This window comes from Montipora capricornis, chromosome 5, assembly GCF_036669925.1.
Source record: "Montipora capricornis isolate CH-2021 chromosome 5, ASM3666992v2, whole genome shotgun sequence".
NCBI classification, from domain to species: domain Eukaryota; kingdom Metazoa; phylum Cnidaria; class Anthozoa; order Scleractinia; family Acroporidae; genus Montipora; species Montipora capricornis.
Window position 1 is genome coordinate 3,930,343 of NC_090887.1, and position 16,306 is coordinate 3,946,648.

Consider the following 16,306-nt stretch of genomic DNA (forward strand, 5'->3'; position numbering starts at 1 on the left):
ATAAGTCGTTCAAATGAGTGGATGTTTCTACATAATCGGATTTCATTAACACGGATGACCAACTCATGCACACGGGTGTCCTCACGTAGGGTCACATTAAATTTATTGATGTAAACCTTTATAGAAATATAAGTGAAAGAAACCGACGTTTCGGTGCATCTTGCGCCATTATCAGGGTTATAAAGATAAAATGCGGTTTGTAAAAAGGCTACGTTAAAACGAATTTGCATAAAAGAGTGCCAAGCTAATTACATGAATACTTTAGCACGAAGAGAATCCGACTGTACATTCAATGCTGGTTTAAGATATTGAATACACAGCATTTCATTAACAAGGCAGTCAAATTTGTTCGTGCATTTCTTGATTACATTGAAGCGTGCTAAGAAATTGTTCGGAACAGCAGTGTTATGATCTTTGCAATAATGCCTGTAAATAGATGACGCCTTTTGACGGTGTCCCTCAACGCGCGTGTGAAGGTGGCCCTTTGTGTACCCGACATAACCTGCATCGCACAGGTCACACTTGAATAAATAAACAACGCATTGCTGAGTTACGATGTTAGGCTTGGGCTCACGCATAATGGCGCAAGATGTACCGAAACGTCGGTTTCTTTCACTTATATTTCTTGTTTCATGTATTTCTAAATCGTTTCTTATAAAACCTTTATAGAGGAGAGAAAAAGGGAAAAGGAGATGAGCGTAGCAAAGCTTGCTTGTCAAGAGATCAAAACAGACAACTATGTTTGGGTGAAGTGACTCCAACACACTTAGTTGACATATACATCGTTGACCCTCCATTAAGATTCCTTTGAGTATTGTACTAGAGGTACATGTAATCAGAGACCAACATTAAGTTAAACATGGCATTCTGTTTGGCACAAAAAGGGCACCAGGCTAAACAGGAAACTTGCATTTTCAGCAGAAAATCACACCTTCGCAATGGTTTAGATGCAAAAATATATTGTACGATTCTGTAGAAAACTGTCTTGCACCTCACATGGTCACAGATCCTTCCCTGACTCAAATAATTACACTTTTGCCTTACGCATTTTGCTGGTTACTTTGTCCATAATTTCAAACAATGTATTTTATTCAAAAGAGCACCATGGCACTTACCAATTGAAAATAGAACCCTTGTCATTGCAGCTATTTCACCACAGAGACACTCATTTCAACCTTCATGTTGGCCATAATTTTTGTATAGAACATTACATTGCAAATAAAGTTTTAGGGATGACGTCAAGGTAAAAGAGACCTAATACATGCATTCCTATTAAACTACAATTACTGTTAAAAACTTAATTTTTCCAAAACACAAACTTCTTCCATTTTTGCACTAGTGACAAAATAATAATGACCATGAAAAGTGAAATGTAATAACACTGACTTTCAATTAGACTATTAGTCCCGTTTTTGTTTTAAGTAAGCAATGGACGGTTGAAGGGAAACCTTAATTCACTCCTACTGATAGAAGAATAACTTAAAACTGGAAGAACAAATTAAATTAGGTAATGTTGGTGATCAAATGTGCTTAAGATTCTTTTGAAAGGGTGTATCAGATCAGAAAGGAATTACCAGACATGCGTATTATTGTAGAATCACTTTTTTTCACTTTCAAATTTCCATGAACCACTATCTTGAATATTTGAGATACATGTAACAGTAACTGTTGCTCTATTGTTCTGACAATAATTATTTTATCATATTATTATTATTATTATTATTATCATTATTATTATTATTATTATTATTATTATTATTATTCAAGATGGTAGTGCTCACAAAAACAATGTGAAAATAAAAAATTAATAATTCTGAAATTTATAAAAAATAAAATACTTCTGATGTAAACACTCTTCGAAAAAAAGTATGACAAATTTGATTGTCAGAATTAATTTCTGTTACTTTTTTGTGGGAGGGTAAGTTCCCTTTTCAGTGGCACTTGGGAACTTATCATTTGTCACATCTTAGACCAATGCACCCGAGGGCTGCCATCCTTAACTGGCTTCTACAAGATTTAATAATGATACATTGTTCAATGCACCACAATTTGGAAAAGACCCACTATCTACATGTACAATATTATGGCCTGCTTCATCCGTTGGTAATGACAGCCACAACACCGCAACATTATTGAATTTCAACATCTGTTCAGTCTGAGTTTACACTGTCTCATTTGAAACATTTCATTTACGCAATACTAAACGTTTGAAGTAAGGGAACAATGGTGCTAAGGTTAGACCCATTTTCAAAGTTGGAGAGACCTTTTGCATGTGCAGAGACCTCTTGGCACTGTCCACTGTATTCATCATCAACATGGCGACCGTCATTGGGCCAACACCTGCCAAATAAAAGAAACAAGCAAAATTCATGTGGGTGTGAAACTCGAAGACTCACATTGTAATGCTATAAACAAAACTGTTTTAACCCATTGACTCCTGGCCGTGTGACTTCATTGATAAATTTTACTCTTTCTAACACCAGACGATCTTTCTTAATGTTTTCTTTTTTTTTTTGGTGCGGTTCAGGAGTTGGCCCCAATTTCAAAAAAGGAGTGCGTGCACTTCTACAAAAAAAACTCCACAATAAGATTTGTGGTACCATTTGCTGTAAGGGAAGTCACAAGGTTAACTCCCCCGAGTCGGTGAAAATCATGTAATTATCATAATTACTGCCCTAGTCGGTTAGGACTGACCAGTGCTTTTAAAGCATTACCGGGTTTCAGAGCAAGGATAAATGCGGCCCTTTTCCCTTTTAGTGCAAGTATAGTGGTTTGTGATTTACTGCTAGAAACTCACTGCCTGATGTCAAAACAAGTAAGATCTCACACAAGAAGTACAGTTATAATAATACAGAAGAGCTGAAAATTGTCACATTGTCTACCAACCTCCAGGAACAGGGGTTATCCAGCTTGCTCTTGTCTTTGCCTCTGAAAAGTGTACATCTCCAAGAAGCCGACGCCCACTCTTCTTTGTCTCATCTTGCAAAATAAATTCAAAACACTTTCACTTATAAACTGGTAGCAAAGAGAAATGCAGAATAATGAGGATTGCAAAGTAAGGATGAACTTCAGTGTAATGTTGTGACCTCATAATTGGGAAAATGTACACTGTAAACCAACAGTAATCTCTTTAAAGGCAGTAAGCATTGGTTTCTCATTCAATAGTTATTTATCAGTCAGTCTTCAGTACTCTGTTAGTGTGCACTCCATGAAAACCATTTGAGGTATCGATAGAACCATAATTTGACAACCTTGTGAGCATTAGAAAACGTTTGCATCCATAGAACATCAGTCTTTTGGAACTTAATGCATTAGTTTCATAAACCACAAAGGTCAATTTGTTCCAATAGTGGAATTTAAAAAAAAAAACTTGCTTCCAGATATACAGTTAACCTTGTTGGTTGAAATTCTCTCAAATCAGAATATTACTGACTCATGAAAGAATGCCAGAGTCCAACACGTGTTACAAAACTAAGAGTTTTCTCTGTAATGAGCATAATTATACTTCTATTACCCAGCACATCAAAATTAATACTATTTTTATTAAGTACTAAAGTTTCTTGTAAATCATTCCAAGAACTCGCATATGGTGGACACATCATGAAGCAAACTTAATAACATGTAACGATGGAGCACTGTTAAATTAACGATCATTGTATTTCACTCAACTCACCTGGAATTACATTAATTCCACAATCAACAACCACAGCACCCTCTTTGATCCAGTCTCCCTGTTGTCGAGCACCAACAATAAAAAATGGGAAATGACTTTTAAGGGACCCGGTATAAAACATACAAGGGTACATAATTATAATAAAGATGTGGAACTTCAAAGTCCCAAAGTCCCACAACAGAATGACCTTAAACCCTGTTCTCCAATGATTCCCAAAATCAAAGTCAGGTCAGGACCATGTACATGTTTACAACCCATGCACATCGCCTTTATTTAAAACCTCAGGGCCGGGTTGTTCAAAAGCTGATTAAAGTTAATCCCTGATTAAAAAATTAATAATTAACCAAGGAGTCTCTTCTCCCAAATGCTGCTCAATGCTGATATTACATTAGAAGATGTCAATCTTGAAAATCAAAAGTAAGCAAAAGAAACTTTCACAAAATGTAGAATACATGAAACAAAAGTTTACACTAATCCTGGATTAAGTTAATCGGCTTTTGAATAACCAGGCCCAGATATACAATGTACAAAGCAGCATCACAGGGATCAACCACTTAAAGAGTATTGATGTGAGTCAGACTTAAGCATGCTAATAATCTATTACCAGCAAATCAGGACATATACAAAACATGGACATGGGGACCATGGGCCGCCCCTGTGGACACAGTCCATGGACCCCTTCATGGACCCAGTCCATGGACTACCCCTGTGGACCACCCCTTTAGACAAAAGACAGAAGTGATCCTCACAATTTAAGGAGCAGCCCATGAGTAAGAGTGAACATTACTCCCATACTAAGGCTGTGTCACGGCATTCTTGGCCGCAGGTAAGCCTCACTTTTTCTCCTAAAATCGTCGCTAGAAATCAGGGGTGCAGCTTATCTGCAGGAACATTTTGAAAAAGGCTGCTTCTGGTGTCCAGTTTTCCATCTTCACCTTCGATCTAACGCCTGGTTACTAAGCTACGAACGTTCCGCTCACCTTCTTGTTGTAATGCACAAATCTATGGAAAAACTGTACCAACGATGTTCATTTGTACAGGCAATCACATGATTTCGAGTGCAATTTGGAATAAATAAGCACCAGTAAATGTTTTCAGACGACCAAAATTGCACGAGCCCGAAATGCTTATCTATTCCAAACTGCATGAGAAAAATCATGTGATTACTTATCAATAATATACATGAAAAAAATTGAGATGGTTAAGCAGAAGAAACCCACGAGTATCACACAATCAGAGAAAAAATTGCGCCATAAATTGCGCCATCCAGGGCACACGCTTTATTTGAAAACAAAATATTTGATTGGTTCTGACAAAACCCTATTGTCTATTAGCCAATCATAATCCAGAATTTCAATGTATAATTTCCACTGGTACTACACTTTTTGCACTGGTGTATTACACTTTTTGCAGTGTGTTACACTTGAACTGCACTGCTCTCAGCCAATCAGAATTGAGTATTTTTTTCATGTTATATTAATATACATGTGATTATTAATGTTAGAATTGTGGGTAAGGCTTTGAAGTATTTCTGTTTCAATGTTAATAGCGAGTTACGTTTGATGAACAGTGGATAAAGAAGACTTTTAACAACTCAACTTTGATTTCTTTTCATTTCTTTAACCCTTTGACGCCTAAACCGGCCAGACTTAGTGTTTTACTGTTTATTTTTATTATTTATTTATTTATTTATCCACTTTCACCGCAACTGTGGTGGGAGTCGCACAACAGAGCGAGGCTCCAAATTAAGTGCACCCTTTTTATCCTCCCAACCACGATATACCACAGAAGACAGACCACAACACCGGGAACTACATGCCCTACTCTTTGCAACAAGTGTGCGGGTTCTTTTACGTCGCACAGGATTGTGAACACTGAAGGGTTGTGAGACGAAACCTCTGGCTTATCGTCCTTATCCGAGAAGACTAGAGAGTCTAACCATTTGCAGATGTAATTACAAAGGCAGCACTTTCTCCTCAGTTATTTAAAGACCCTGAGTGTTGGTCCGGCTGGAGTTGAACTCACTACTTCCCGCGTGACAGCCCGGTGCTCAACCAACTGAGCCACTGGTGCACGGTCAAACGCCAGACAATTTTACTCATCAATGGGGAGCCCCTGGGAGTCAATGGGTTAATCACTCACTGAAAAACTATGTCCCCACTAGTATTTACTCTGTCTAACACCAGACGATTTTACTCTACATGTCTGGGCTACTGATTTAAGCGACTGTCTCTTATAGACACCTATACTACCCATTTGGTACAGTGTAGCTCCAAAGGGATTCGTCTTTAACCTGCGCTTCAAATATTACATTCAGCGAGTCGTTCACCAGAACAAAATGAGCCCAACAAATTGAATGAATGAATACGTAGTTGACCAAGTGCTTCACTTTCAGGGTCAATGAACAACACTGTGGGGGCAGTTTACAATTTTAATAAACTGAGTAACAATTAGTTTGACACAGGTGCCCCCAGACCAGAATGAGTGAGAGACCACCAAACCGGGGACTACATGTACATGTACGTCCCCTACTTTTCTCGAATGGTGTGTTGGTTCTGTAACGGCCCACGCAAGTGATGCGAGATGGGCTTCTTATCCTGGAAGACTAGAAAGTATACAAAGGCAGCACTTTCTCCTCAATTATACATGTCGACCCAGAGTGTTGGTACGACCGGGGTTTTGATCAAAATACCTGCCGCATAATTATATAGTAGTCCAATGCTCAACCAGCTGAGCCAACAAGTCGCCTGAGTCCTACCAGACAGGCCAGGCAAGGCCAAAAAGGCATGCTAAAGCCTCAAGAGGAGGACGTAGATAAAACTTGACCTGTCCTCGATTGAGTGGCTTCATAGCTCAGTTGGTAGAGTCGCAGAGGTCATGGGTTTGAATCCCGTTTCATTTGCCTCAATATTTCAGGTGTCCAGATAAGTGCTACAATGTAGGGTCACTTCTCTCTTTCGTTTAAAGATTTTTCTCCTTGTAACTGTACAAAATGAGGAGTGGTCCACAGGGGTGGTCCATAGAACATCTAGCAAATCACTTCAAAACAGGATCTTGTTGTTAGCAGTATAATTAACAAGAAGCTTACAAAGGTCACAGCAACGGCCCGGCTTAAAATTGGTGAGTTATCGACAAAATAAATAAAATAAATAAAAATAATGTACAAGTAACAGTAATGAACTCACCTTCACAAAGTCAGCTCTCCCAATACCAACAACGACAATGTCACCTCTCCTCACCTGTCAGTTATTGAATAAAATTAATGCTAAAAGAAAAATCATTAATTCATGCCTTTTGACTATGGAATTTCCACTTCTCTTTGGTTCTCTAAAGTGTCAGTTACTCATTAACAATCATTGTAATCTGCTTCTAAATAAGCCATTAGATCAGCCAGACAGAGCATTCTGTCACTTTAGCCAGAGACACTGGAAAAATAATTTACACAGGCACCATAGATCAAACTCATTAATTAGGTGGTTTTTTGCGGGGATCTTTACCCTAATTTCTTTCATGCAAAATAACTATTTTGCATACACTGTAAAGTGGTTTCTCACAAAGCAGAAATACAGTTGTCTGGTAAAGTTAGTATGTGAGTGAGTACTTGACAGTACATTGTACACAAAACATTAACAATAAGCTGATAGTTACAGTCTACTTTTACAGACCTACCACATCAGCCAAATCTTTGGTCTTAGAATGACAAGTAGTGACAGTAGCATTATGCCACTTCAGAAGATCTGCCATGGGAGATCCCTGAAAATGATGCAAACAATAAATAATTAATATTTAAAGCATTCAGCCTCCTAGATGTAAGAGTGACACTTGTAGATTTTAGTAACACAAGTCAAGTTTACTCAATGGGGGCCTGTTCAGTGGTCAATCAGTTAGAAACATCTACATGTATGCCCACTCAAAACCTCAAGAGAGTGAGACTTACAGATTTTACTCTGTCCAATGCCAGACAATTATTTGGGGTGCAGGGATGGCACAGTGGTGAGAGCACTTGCCTCCCACCAATGTGGCCCAGGTTTCAATTCCCAGACTCAGCATCATATGTGGGTTGAGTTTGTTGGTCTCTATACTCTGCACAGAGTACGTGCTCCAGTGCTAGAATATGAGACACTTAAATAAAGTTCCTTTCCTTTCCTTTCTTTTTTAAATACACATAAACGAGGGCCTTTTAGGAATGAATTAATGGCTTTCAAAGAATGTGTCAAGAATACACAAGTCAGACTACTAACCACAATTTTGCTTCGTCCAAGTACCACAGCTTCTTTTCCCATTATTTCCGTTCCTGTTAATTCAAAGGAGAGTTACATGTGCTCTCTCAAACTTTATAATGAACCACTGACACAAGACCACAGATACTGTATCACGCCAAGTGTACCCGTAAAATATTTATTTGTGAAAACCAGCATGTACTTTTTTCCCTTAACTTAAGCGATAATTCCTTCATTATTTTGGTGATAAGTGCATTTTACCCTATCCCTTCTACCTTCAAGATGGTACAAATGTCATGTAACACAAACAACACAGTGTACTTGAAAATGTGGATCTCTCATTACTGCAGTACCTCCTGTTGAGGCTCAACTAGCATTTAAACATTTTGCACCAGTTTTCTACTCTCTAGAGATCATGTCTACAGACATGGTGGCCGCTATAGTGACCTGTCCAACCTGTGTCAAAGCGAGACTTTTTAACCCTACATTGTAAATTGCCATGTCTCGACTCTGTGCTTCATATTTTAATCTATTAAACTGCAAGGTAAGAAATTGGTTTGTAACTGCAGAAAAAGTCAATGAATGGTTAAAAGGTCGATATTTTTGTACTATAGAGATATATGTAATAATAAATTATTTATTGCTATGTATCATAATTTTGTGGGAGGTGCAGTGGCCTCATGGTTAGAGTGCTCGACTCCAGATCAAGTGGTCCGGGTTCGGGTCTTGGCTGGGGAAATTGTGTTGTGTTCTTGGGCAAGACACTTTACATGATTGTACTCTCATGGTGCCTCTTTCCACCCAGGTGTATAAATGGGTACCAGCGAAAATGCTGGGGGTAACCCTACGATGGACTAGCATCCCATACAGGGGGGAGTAGAAATACTCCTAGTCGCTTCATGCCACGGAAACCGGAGATAAGCACCGGCCTGATGGGCCTAATCCTAGGCTCGTAACAGAGACTTTAAATTTACTTTTTCACCATTATTTTGCAAGACAAGATACAGAGATTGCTTTGCCGTTGAATTTCACTCGCTTTGGCAAAGGAAACAGGAATTGACTCTTCCAAAACATCGACGTTTTATGTTGGGGCCACCGACCAAATTTTTAAATCAGTGTATGGTTGTATTGGAAGGACTATTATTGTAGCTGGCCTCTGGTATTAATGCATTATGCATTATACTTAGTCTAGTAACAAATTGTCCTGGCTTATCATAATTATTAAAATCTTCATGGTTGTACCTGATTTTTTTATCAATTCCAGGCAGCCTCTGGGAGTGCATGGAACGATACAGTCATTCAACTCTCCTCTAGACAGCTTGCCAGCATTAACATCATGAAGCCTAGTGAAGGACAGAAGAGCATGTTGACTTTTCAAAAGTGTATAAACAGTGGACTCAGGCATTGTGACCCATTGGTTAGGATGCTCTCTCTGAGATTCAGAGCTCCCCGGTTCAAAACCCGTTCTGACCACTCGTTGGCATTCTTAACTGTTGTTGTCGGTGTTCTGGTCAGTCTGTTGATTGTGTTGCGTTGGCCCTGAAAAGCCCCAATGGGGCTTGGTTAAGTGTGTATCGTATTGTATTGTATTGTATTGCAAATACATCATTCTAGCTATTATCTTCCACATTATACAATGGCCAACAAGGTCATCCAGCCATAGAAGGGGTTTTATTAGTCATAACCCAGAAGTCAAGACACATTTTTCCTCAAGACAGCTTTTTCTCAGTAATAATTTGTAAATAATTATTCTTAGACGTACAGTTATTCAGCGTGACAGCAGATTCACAGAAATACACTGTGTAAGAACTACTTCAGGCCTTCCTAACCTCTTAAAAGCTAAAGTTTTGTTTATCTATAGATTTGAGCAAACAAAAAAATTTAATGACTCAATTGCTCTTTTCCAGCAAAACTGAGACAGTCTTGTTTATACACATGTACTACATGTGAATTAGATACCTACATGTATTTGAGTTTAATAAAACAATGTTAATGTGAGTGTTATCTTTGTTCCCATGTACATGTACATGTAATCAATTTGAGCAATAGCCCTAGTGATGGAAAAAGGAGAGAAAAAGTCTAGTTGGAAATGTTTGAAAAAAATGTAATCCTTCTCATTACTTGCAAAGGTTCATTGCCGTAAAGTTACACTTCAAATACCCATGACCTGCACCAACCTGACCTTGTAGCTCAGTCTGTAGTGCAATTGTGATCAAATCCATAGGGGGCTAATTTCGATTACTAGGGCTCCGACTTGGCAATAAAGATACTACTTCAAATCCCACTCAAATAGATAAATGTATGCTAAACATTTCTTTTTTCTGAAGCATCTCGGTGTGCAGGAATCCTAAATAATCAAATCTGATTAACTAATAGCATGCTTGCAACTTACGATACAGGCCATGATCATGAAATTGTTGCCAAGTTTACAAACAAAACGAAGGCAACCATCACTCATAAACAACTTCCCAAGATGACAATATGTAAGGAAAACATAATCTCTGGTGAAAATGGTTCAGATGAGAGGTTACACTGTCTGTCAAAGTGAATTTTATTATCCAGAAGAAGAAACCTCCAATGAAATGGCGACTTTAAAACAAACAACAGTTTTCAAACAAACAGAAAAAAAATAGCTCTTTACCGGTCTTGGTCAGTCCATAATTATGGGGAAGACCATGCCCTTGGTCTTGAGTAGAGCACTCAGCCCTTCAGCTACAGGACGGTACTCAAGACCTTGGGCACAGTTTTTTTTTCCCATACAGGCCTCCCTTCCAGTGGCACACAGGATCCTTTGACCATACATGTAAATTATTAGCCTCAACAAAACACAATGTCACATTTACCCATCCACATCTTTCTCTGGAGCAACAGCATTTGTACAAATTCCAGGGTCAATAGGTTCTGTGGAATCAGGTGGGAGCTGTACAATAATGCCGTGAATTGTGGGGTCCTTATTCAATTCATCCACAGCTTTTAGAACCTAATTTAAGGGAGATCACAATCAGGTTATAAATACAGTGTACACTGTAATACAAATTGAAATTAAGGTTTAATATATACAGATGAAGTAATGTTTAAAATACCGGTACCTTAGACTAGACTTTTTACAATACAACACACAGTACCGTAAACACCAGCACATACATATAAGCCACACCTTTTTGCCAAAAATTGTTGCCAGAAATCGGGGGTGTGGCTTATCTTCAATTCTGTTTTACATACAGAACTTGTACATAAATAAAAATTGCATTCACACTGCAATTTTAAATGAGAATTCAAAGTAACTGAAATAATTTTTTCCTTGATCAAGCTCTATGAATGAGTATTTCAATTTGAGTGGGAGTAATGGGGAGCCATAGACTATTAATTTTTCCCAATTCTATAATGCATAATGCAATACATTTTGGGAGTTCTTTGCACCAATACAATACAAGTTATTTAACCCTCCGGACTGTGTCATGCTTCAGTGAACTGGATATCCATTGTTTTAATGCAAACAACCCCCAATTAAATGAGCCATATTAAGGAATTTGCAAAAATAGCTAATTACATGTACATAAAAGTATTAAAAACTAAATTGATGTACTCTTCAACACACCAGACAAAATAATTTATATTCTGACTGACTCAACCTTAAAGTGCCCCCGTGACAAAAAAATCACTTTTTTTTTCCTTCAGATTTTGAACGTGTGTTTGCTTTACACCTGAAGGCAAGATTTTGAGCTTTGATTTTTACCAAAAGGCCATTTACTTTTAGTGTAAGTTTAGATTTCACAGTCCGCCATTACTCACATACCGGTACTCACATTCAAAACTGACCAATTACATCTCAGAGGGTTGGATACAGGGAAAAGTGATGTCAAAGGCTCACTTGCTTAAAATCTCAGCAAATGAATGCAGCTTATTGTATAATTATGCAATTGAGAGTTTAAAAGTGTGAAAGCCCAAAACTCCCATGCTGCATATTAATTCTGTGGCGTACACACCCACTGCATTCTTAAACTACAGCTGTAGTGAGGTTTTGACGTCATTTTCTCCTCAATCCAGCTCTCTCAAGATCTTAAAGTTAGTAATGGTAAACAATCAAATAGGAAAATTCCAGTTAAAATAAACAGGTTTGTTTTTTAAATCAAGGCTTAAAACTTTGCTCACTCAGTGTTTGGTTAACATGGTTTTGAAATTCAAAGAAAAATAAGAATTAATTTTTTGGTCACAGGGACACTTAAAAAGTTTTAACATCCAAAGGGCTCCATGTATTTGTGTTTGACACTCCTTCAGCCTCTGTCTATTTTACATCTATGGTTTGAAATTCCAAATAATAAAATTTTAAGGGATGCCCAGGCATCTAAGAATGACTGATAGTGAAGTCATAATATTATAGTGAAGTACAGTAGTAATAATTTTTGTTATTATCATAAAACACTAATTATAATTTAAAACACATAAATGACTACAATGTAGGAAGCCATTTGTCAGCTAGCATACAATGAAAGCCTGATTCTGACTTACATCTGTCTGAGTAGAGGTCCTTGACAGCTTCACATGCCTTGCAAGCATTCCAATCTGTGAAAAATCAAAGCAACTTAATGCCATTCACTAATAATATTGAGAATGCTAATCCTTTTCTCCCTTGCTTACAGATTCAAAATGTAAACTCCACGTACTTTAAAGCAAAATGGCATCCAAATATTAAAATTATACAGCTGCTACTCTAAGTTACATGTAACCTAATAAATCCTATGAGTGAGATTTTACTCTCAGAACGTCTAACAACAAATGATTCTATTTATCAATGGGTCAGTGGGTTAAACACTGGAACAAAAGGCTTCAGAAAGGGCTTTCATGGTTATACTTTAAAAGAAGGTAGCTCCCAGTATGTACACAAACCAAGCATTACAGCATTAATTTCTAGTTACTGCAACTACTAAAAATGCATGTTTACATGACTGTGCATCTAATAATGTTTCAACATTTGCTTTAACATGCATTAACCATCTGTTCACAGTTTGTTTTTATCAGTTTCTATTCTCTCCTTCTGCCTTAATGTAGTCAACCTAATAATAATAATAATTATTACTAATTTTTGTTTTCATCCTATACTCCTCCACTTCACAATTTCTACTAGTCGCAATGGTGGGTGTTATGAAAACTAAGACTTACATTGTACATGTAAGACCTAACACCGCAGGGTCTTAGTTTTCGTTTTTGACTGGGTCTTAGTGACTACATGTAACTGGCGGTAAGTTTTCCCGGGTTTTTTTCCAGTAATTTCTACTGTTTAAAAGGGGTCTTACAAAAGTAGTTTTCATACTACGAAAGCTAGACCCTAGTCTTAGTTTTCATGGTACAAAAGCTAATACCCTGCTTCAGTGATTGTACCATGAAAGCTAACACTCCTAGATCTTACTGTAGGTCTTAGTTTTTGAGGGTCTTAGTTTTCGCAACACCCCCGCGATGGCTTGTGAAAGCGCAAAATCTACCAGCCAAAACTGAAATTTCAATGGTCTGTGGTTAATTGACTACCATTAGTCTCGAGCCCTGTGTTTGCAAAATAATTCTTCTCAGAACATTAAATCAACCAAAATTTTGTTTTCAACACTGAAAGACATACACAGAAGTCCAAGTCACCAACTCTTATGCAAATGCATTACGATCATCCAGCCTTACAGAATCAAGACAAAGAGCTCTATTGTTAAATTGACATGTACATGAAATAAATAATTTTATAAACCTCTTCAGCAGCCTTCACTTTCGACTTGATATAAACTGTTGAGTCACTCCTGTCACCAATCTAATAAAATAATAGAAGAAATCATGATAATTTTTTTTGCTTTGGTTCAAAGTATGGTGTGAGGTAATTTTAACCACAATGAAGAAAAAGGACATGAACTTTCAGTTCCGCACAATTTATAACAGTTCTGGTAAAACTGAAAGGTAAACAGTTCAAATGAATGGCTGTACGGTAAAATTCACTACAGAAAGTAAACTGAACAACAGCTTCTCCATTTAGCTGTTGGCCAAACTGTCACAGTGGAAAATAGTAGGGAGACAAACAACAAACAATCGCATATTAAAAATTGACTGAAAAACCGTCTACAGTCGCCCAACTAAATTTCCAATCACCTACAATCAACCCCATTCGCTGGCAGACAGGGAAAATATTATACTTTTTGATTTTGCCTGTCAGTCAAAATTTTCACATTTTTATTAAAAGCTTCATATTTCACCTTTTAATGACAATAAAGGAGAAGATAACCCGCAAAATGAATTGTGCAATTAGTTACCGGTATCACACCTTTGAGAAATATGACCAGATTAAATGCTACATTGCTGCAGACCAGTTCACACATGCAATGTTCTTCAAGATTTGTTTTCATTCTTCATGTCACTGTATTCGCATAATCCCCCTGAAGAGGTGTGTACTGTATATGTATCAGGACTTTTGACTACCAATTCTCCATGTTTCATATCATCTAAATTCAAATTTCTTAAATGCATGTATAAGTCCTCCTGAAATGAAGGTTTGACGTTTTCTGTGCCAAAATCGAGAGATTTCACTAGAGACATCAATTATGCTCTTGACAATTCACTTGCTTTTGGGAGTTTAAGTCACTGACTCAGGCATTATTGCACTTAAAAGCCTACGCTGACAGGTTTCCATCAAATCTATTATATGGCAAGCAATTCTCAGGCTAAATGATTGGCTGGTTTTCGCTCAGGATTTAACAGTACCTTTACCATGGAAACGCTCCATTTCCGTATTTTTTCTCTCTCCCAGAAAATTCAAATTGAGCAAAACCAGAAACCCATAAGGGTTGAAACGTGTAACGCGCGTTCACAGCTTCCGAATATTCAGTGCGAACTGATTGGTTGAATGTTTCAGTGCTAAGTACCATATTTGGAAACCCCTCGCTCTTGTTGTTCGAAATATGGTAACCCTAACGGGTTTCTGGCGAAACACAAAAGGTTTTTAAAAAGTGGAATTTTATTTTCATCACAACAGCACAAAAAAATTAGCAAGAGGTTATTAATTTTCAAAAAACATACCTGAACTATTGCAAGCCCTGGCTTAAAGCCTTCATAATCAGACCTGATTGCCTCAACATCTTCCTTCAACTTCTGACGAATTTCACTGTGCAATTAAGGAAGATTTAGTTACTCTAGATTCAAATTACATGCTAATAGACACCTGTTGTTGACGGTGGACAGTTGGCAGACACAGACTGCAGACCCCATGTTCCCTCAACACCTATACCACTTTAAAGGATGATTTGAAGATTCCACTTTTAGTAAGTATTCTCTATCCCACCCACCTTGACATTGAGGTTAAATTGGTCTGCAGTCTGTGGCCTGCAGTTTGCATTATGCAATCTGCATTTGGCAGACACCAGGAATATTCTTGACCCATCTCCAAACTGTACATGTAAGCTTACATCCTTTTTTTCTTCTCCAACAAATCCTCCAAATTTATCCACTATTATAAATTTTGTGGAAACTGTACTGAGAAGTCGTGTTCGTAAAATCGCCTATAATACTGCGCATTGCATAGCAAATATATGTATAACAATTACCTTGGGAAATCATTGTAAATGAAGGAAGTTGTTCTCGAATCCATGTTTTGCATTCCTAGCTCACCACAATGATATGGCATGCACGCGCAAGCTCTTGCCAATTGGGCTTTTTTTACATAAATATAGCTTATCAGCATTCATGCCGAGTCATTCACGTATTCCTCCTTTATGGGACAAAACCAAAACAGTTCCCTGCGCAAATATGTTAATCACCGATTATAGTGTGACCAACAAACTTGCACGTGCAGCTCTTCTGATCCAAAATGGAAACGTTTAATATCGACGTTATAATAATCACAAAGGTGAGTTTTCAAGAATACTGAGGCCAAAAGGAATTAACGGTATGATTTAAAACTCCTTTCATGATAAGTTTAGCTTCAATATTACCTTGCAACCTCTTTTCCAAGAAGCAACTTCGCCTCCGCCATGTTAACTTATGCTGCCTACGATATCCCACAATGCAGCTGATCAGTGCAGAAAATCTGGAAAATCGGGATTAGTGGAACCGGTGTTGCGTTCGATTGCCCACATTCCGGAATAAAAACACGTGGAGTGATGATTTAAAACGGCATGCCTGGTGTTTTGAAAGGAAAGGAAAGGAACTTTATTTAAGTGTCTAATCTTCTAGCGCCGTAGAGCACTAATCGGGGACACTGTAAATTGAAATGAACAAGTTAACGCAAATCAAATCAAATTTTGGTTTTTGAGGAGAGGGGAAACCGGATTACCCGGAGAAAACCTCTCGGTGCAGAGAAGAGAACCAACAAACTCAACCCACATATGACGCCACATCTGGGAATCGAACCCGGGCCACATTGGTGGGAGGCGAGTGCTCTCACCAC

At 37.8% G+C, this 16,306-nt stretch overlaps 1 protein-coding gene across 1 annotated transcript in view; it reads right to left on the reverse strand.

The window, feature by feature from the left end:
- The window catches only part of LOC138049169 (C-1-tetrahydrofolate synthase, cytoplasmic-like), a 47,664-nt gene extending 31,683 nt beyond the window's left edge, over nucleotides 1-15,981 (reverse strand). Inside the window, exons 1-12 of the mRNA XM_068895336.1 lie at nucleotides 15,852-15,981; nucleotides 14,941-15,025; nucleotides 13,625-13,684; nucleotides 12,403-12,456; nucleotides 10,737-10,873; nucleotides 9,136-9,236; nucleotides 7,915-7,967; nucleotides 7,343-7,426; nucleotides 6,859-6,912; nucleotides 3,674-3,731; nucleotides 2,887-2,979; nucleotides 2,264-2,340 (exon numbers count right to left, since the gene is read on the reverse strand). Of these exons, the coding sequence (XP_068751437.1) occupies nucleotides 2,264-2,340; nucleotides 2,887-2,979; nucleotides 3,674-3,731; nucleotides 6,859-6,912; nucleotides 7,343-7,426; nucleotides 7,915-7,967; nucleotides 9,136-9,236; nucleotides 10,737-10,873; nucleotides 12,403-12,456; nucleotides 13,625-13,684; nucleotides 14,941-15,025; nucleotides 15,852-15,892 (897 nt within the window). The 5' untranslated portion in view covers nucleotides 15,893-15,981. The remainder of the gene's footprint in view (nucleotides 1-2,263; nucleotides 2,341-2,886; nucleotides 2,980-3,673; nucleotides 3,732-6,858; nucleotides 6,913-7,342; nucleotides 7,427-7,914; nucleotides 7,968-9,135; nucleotides 9,237-10,736; nucleotides 10,874-12,402; nucleotides 12,457-13,624; nucleotides 13,685-14,940; nucleotides 15,026-15,851) is intronic.
- Between the last annotated feature and the right edge of the window lie 325 nt (nucleotides 15,982-16,306).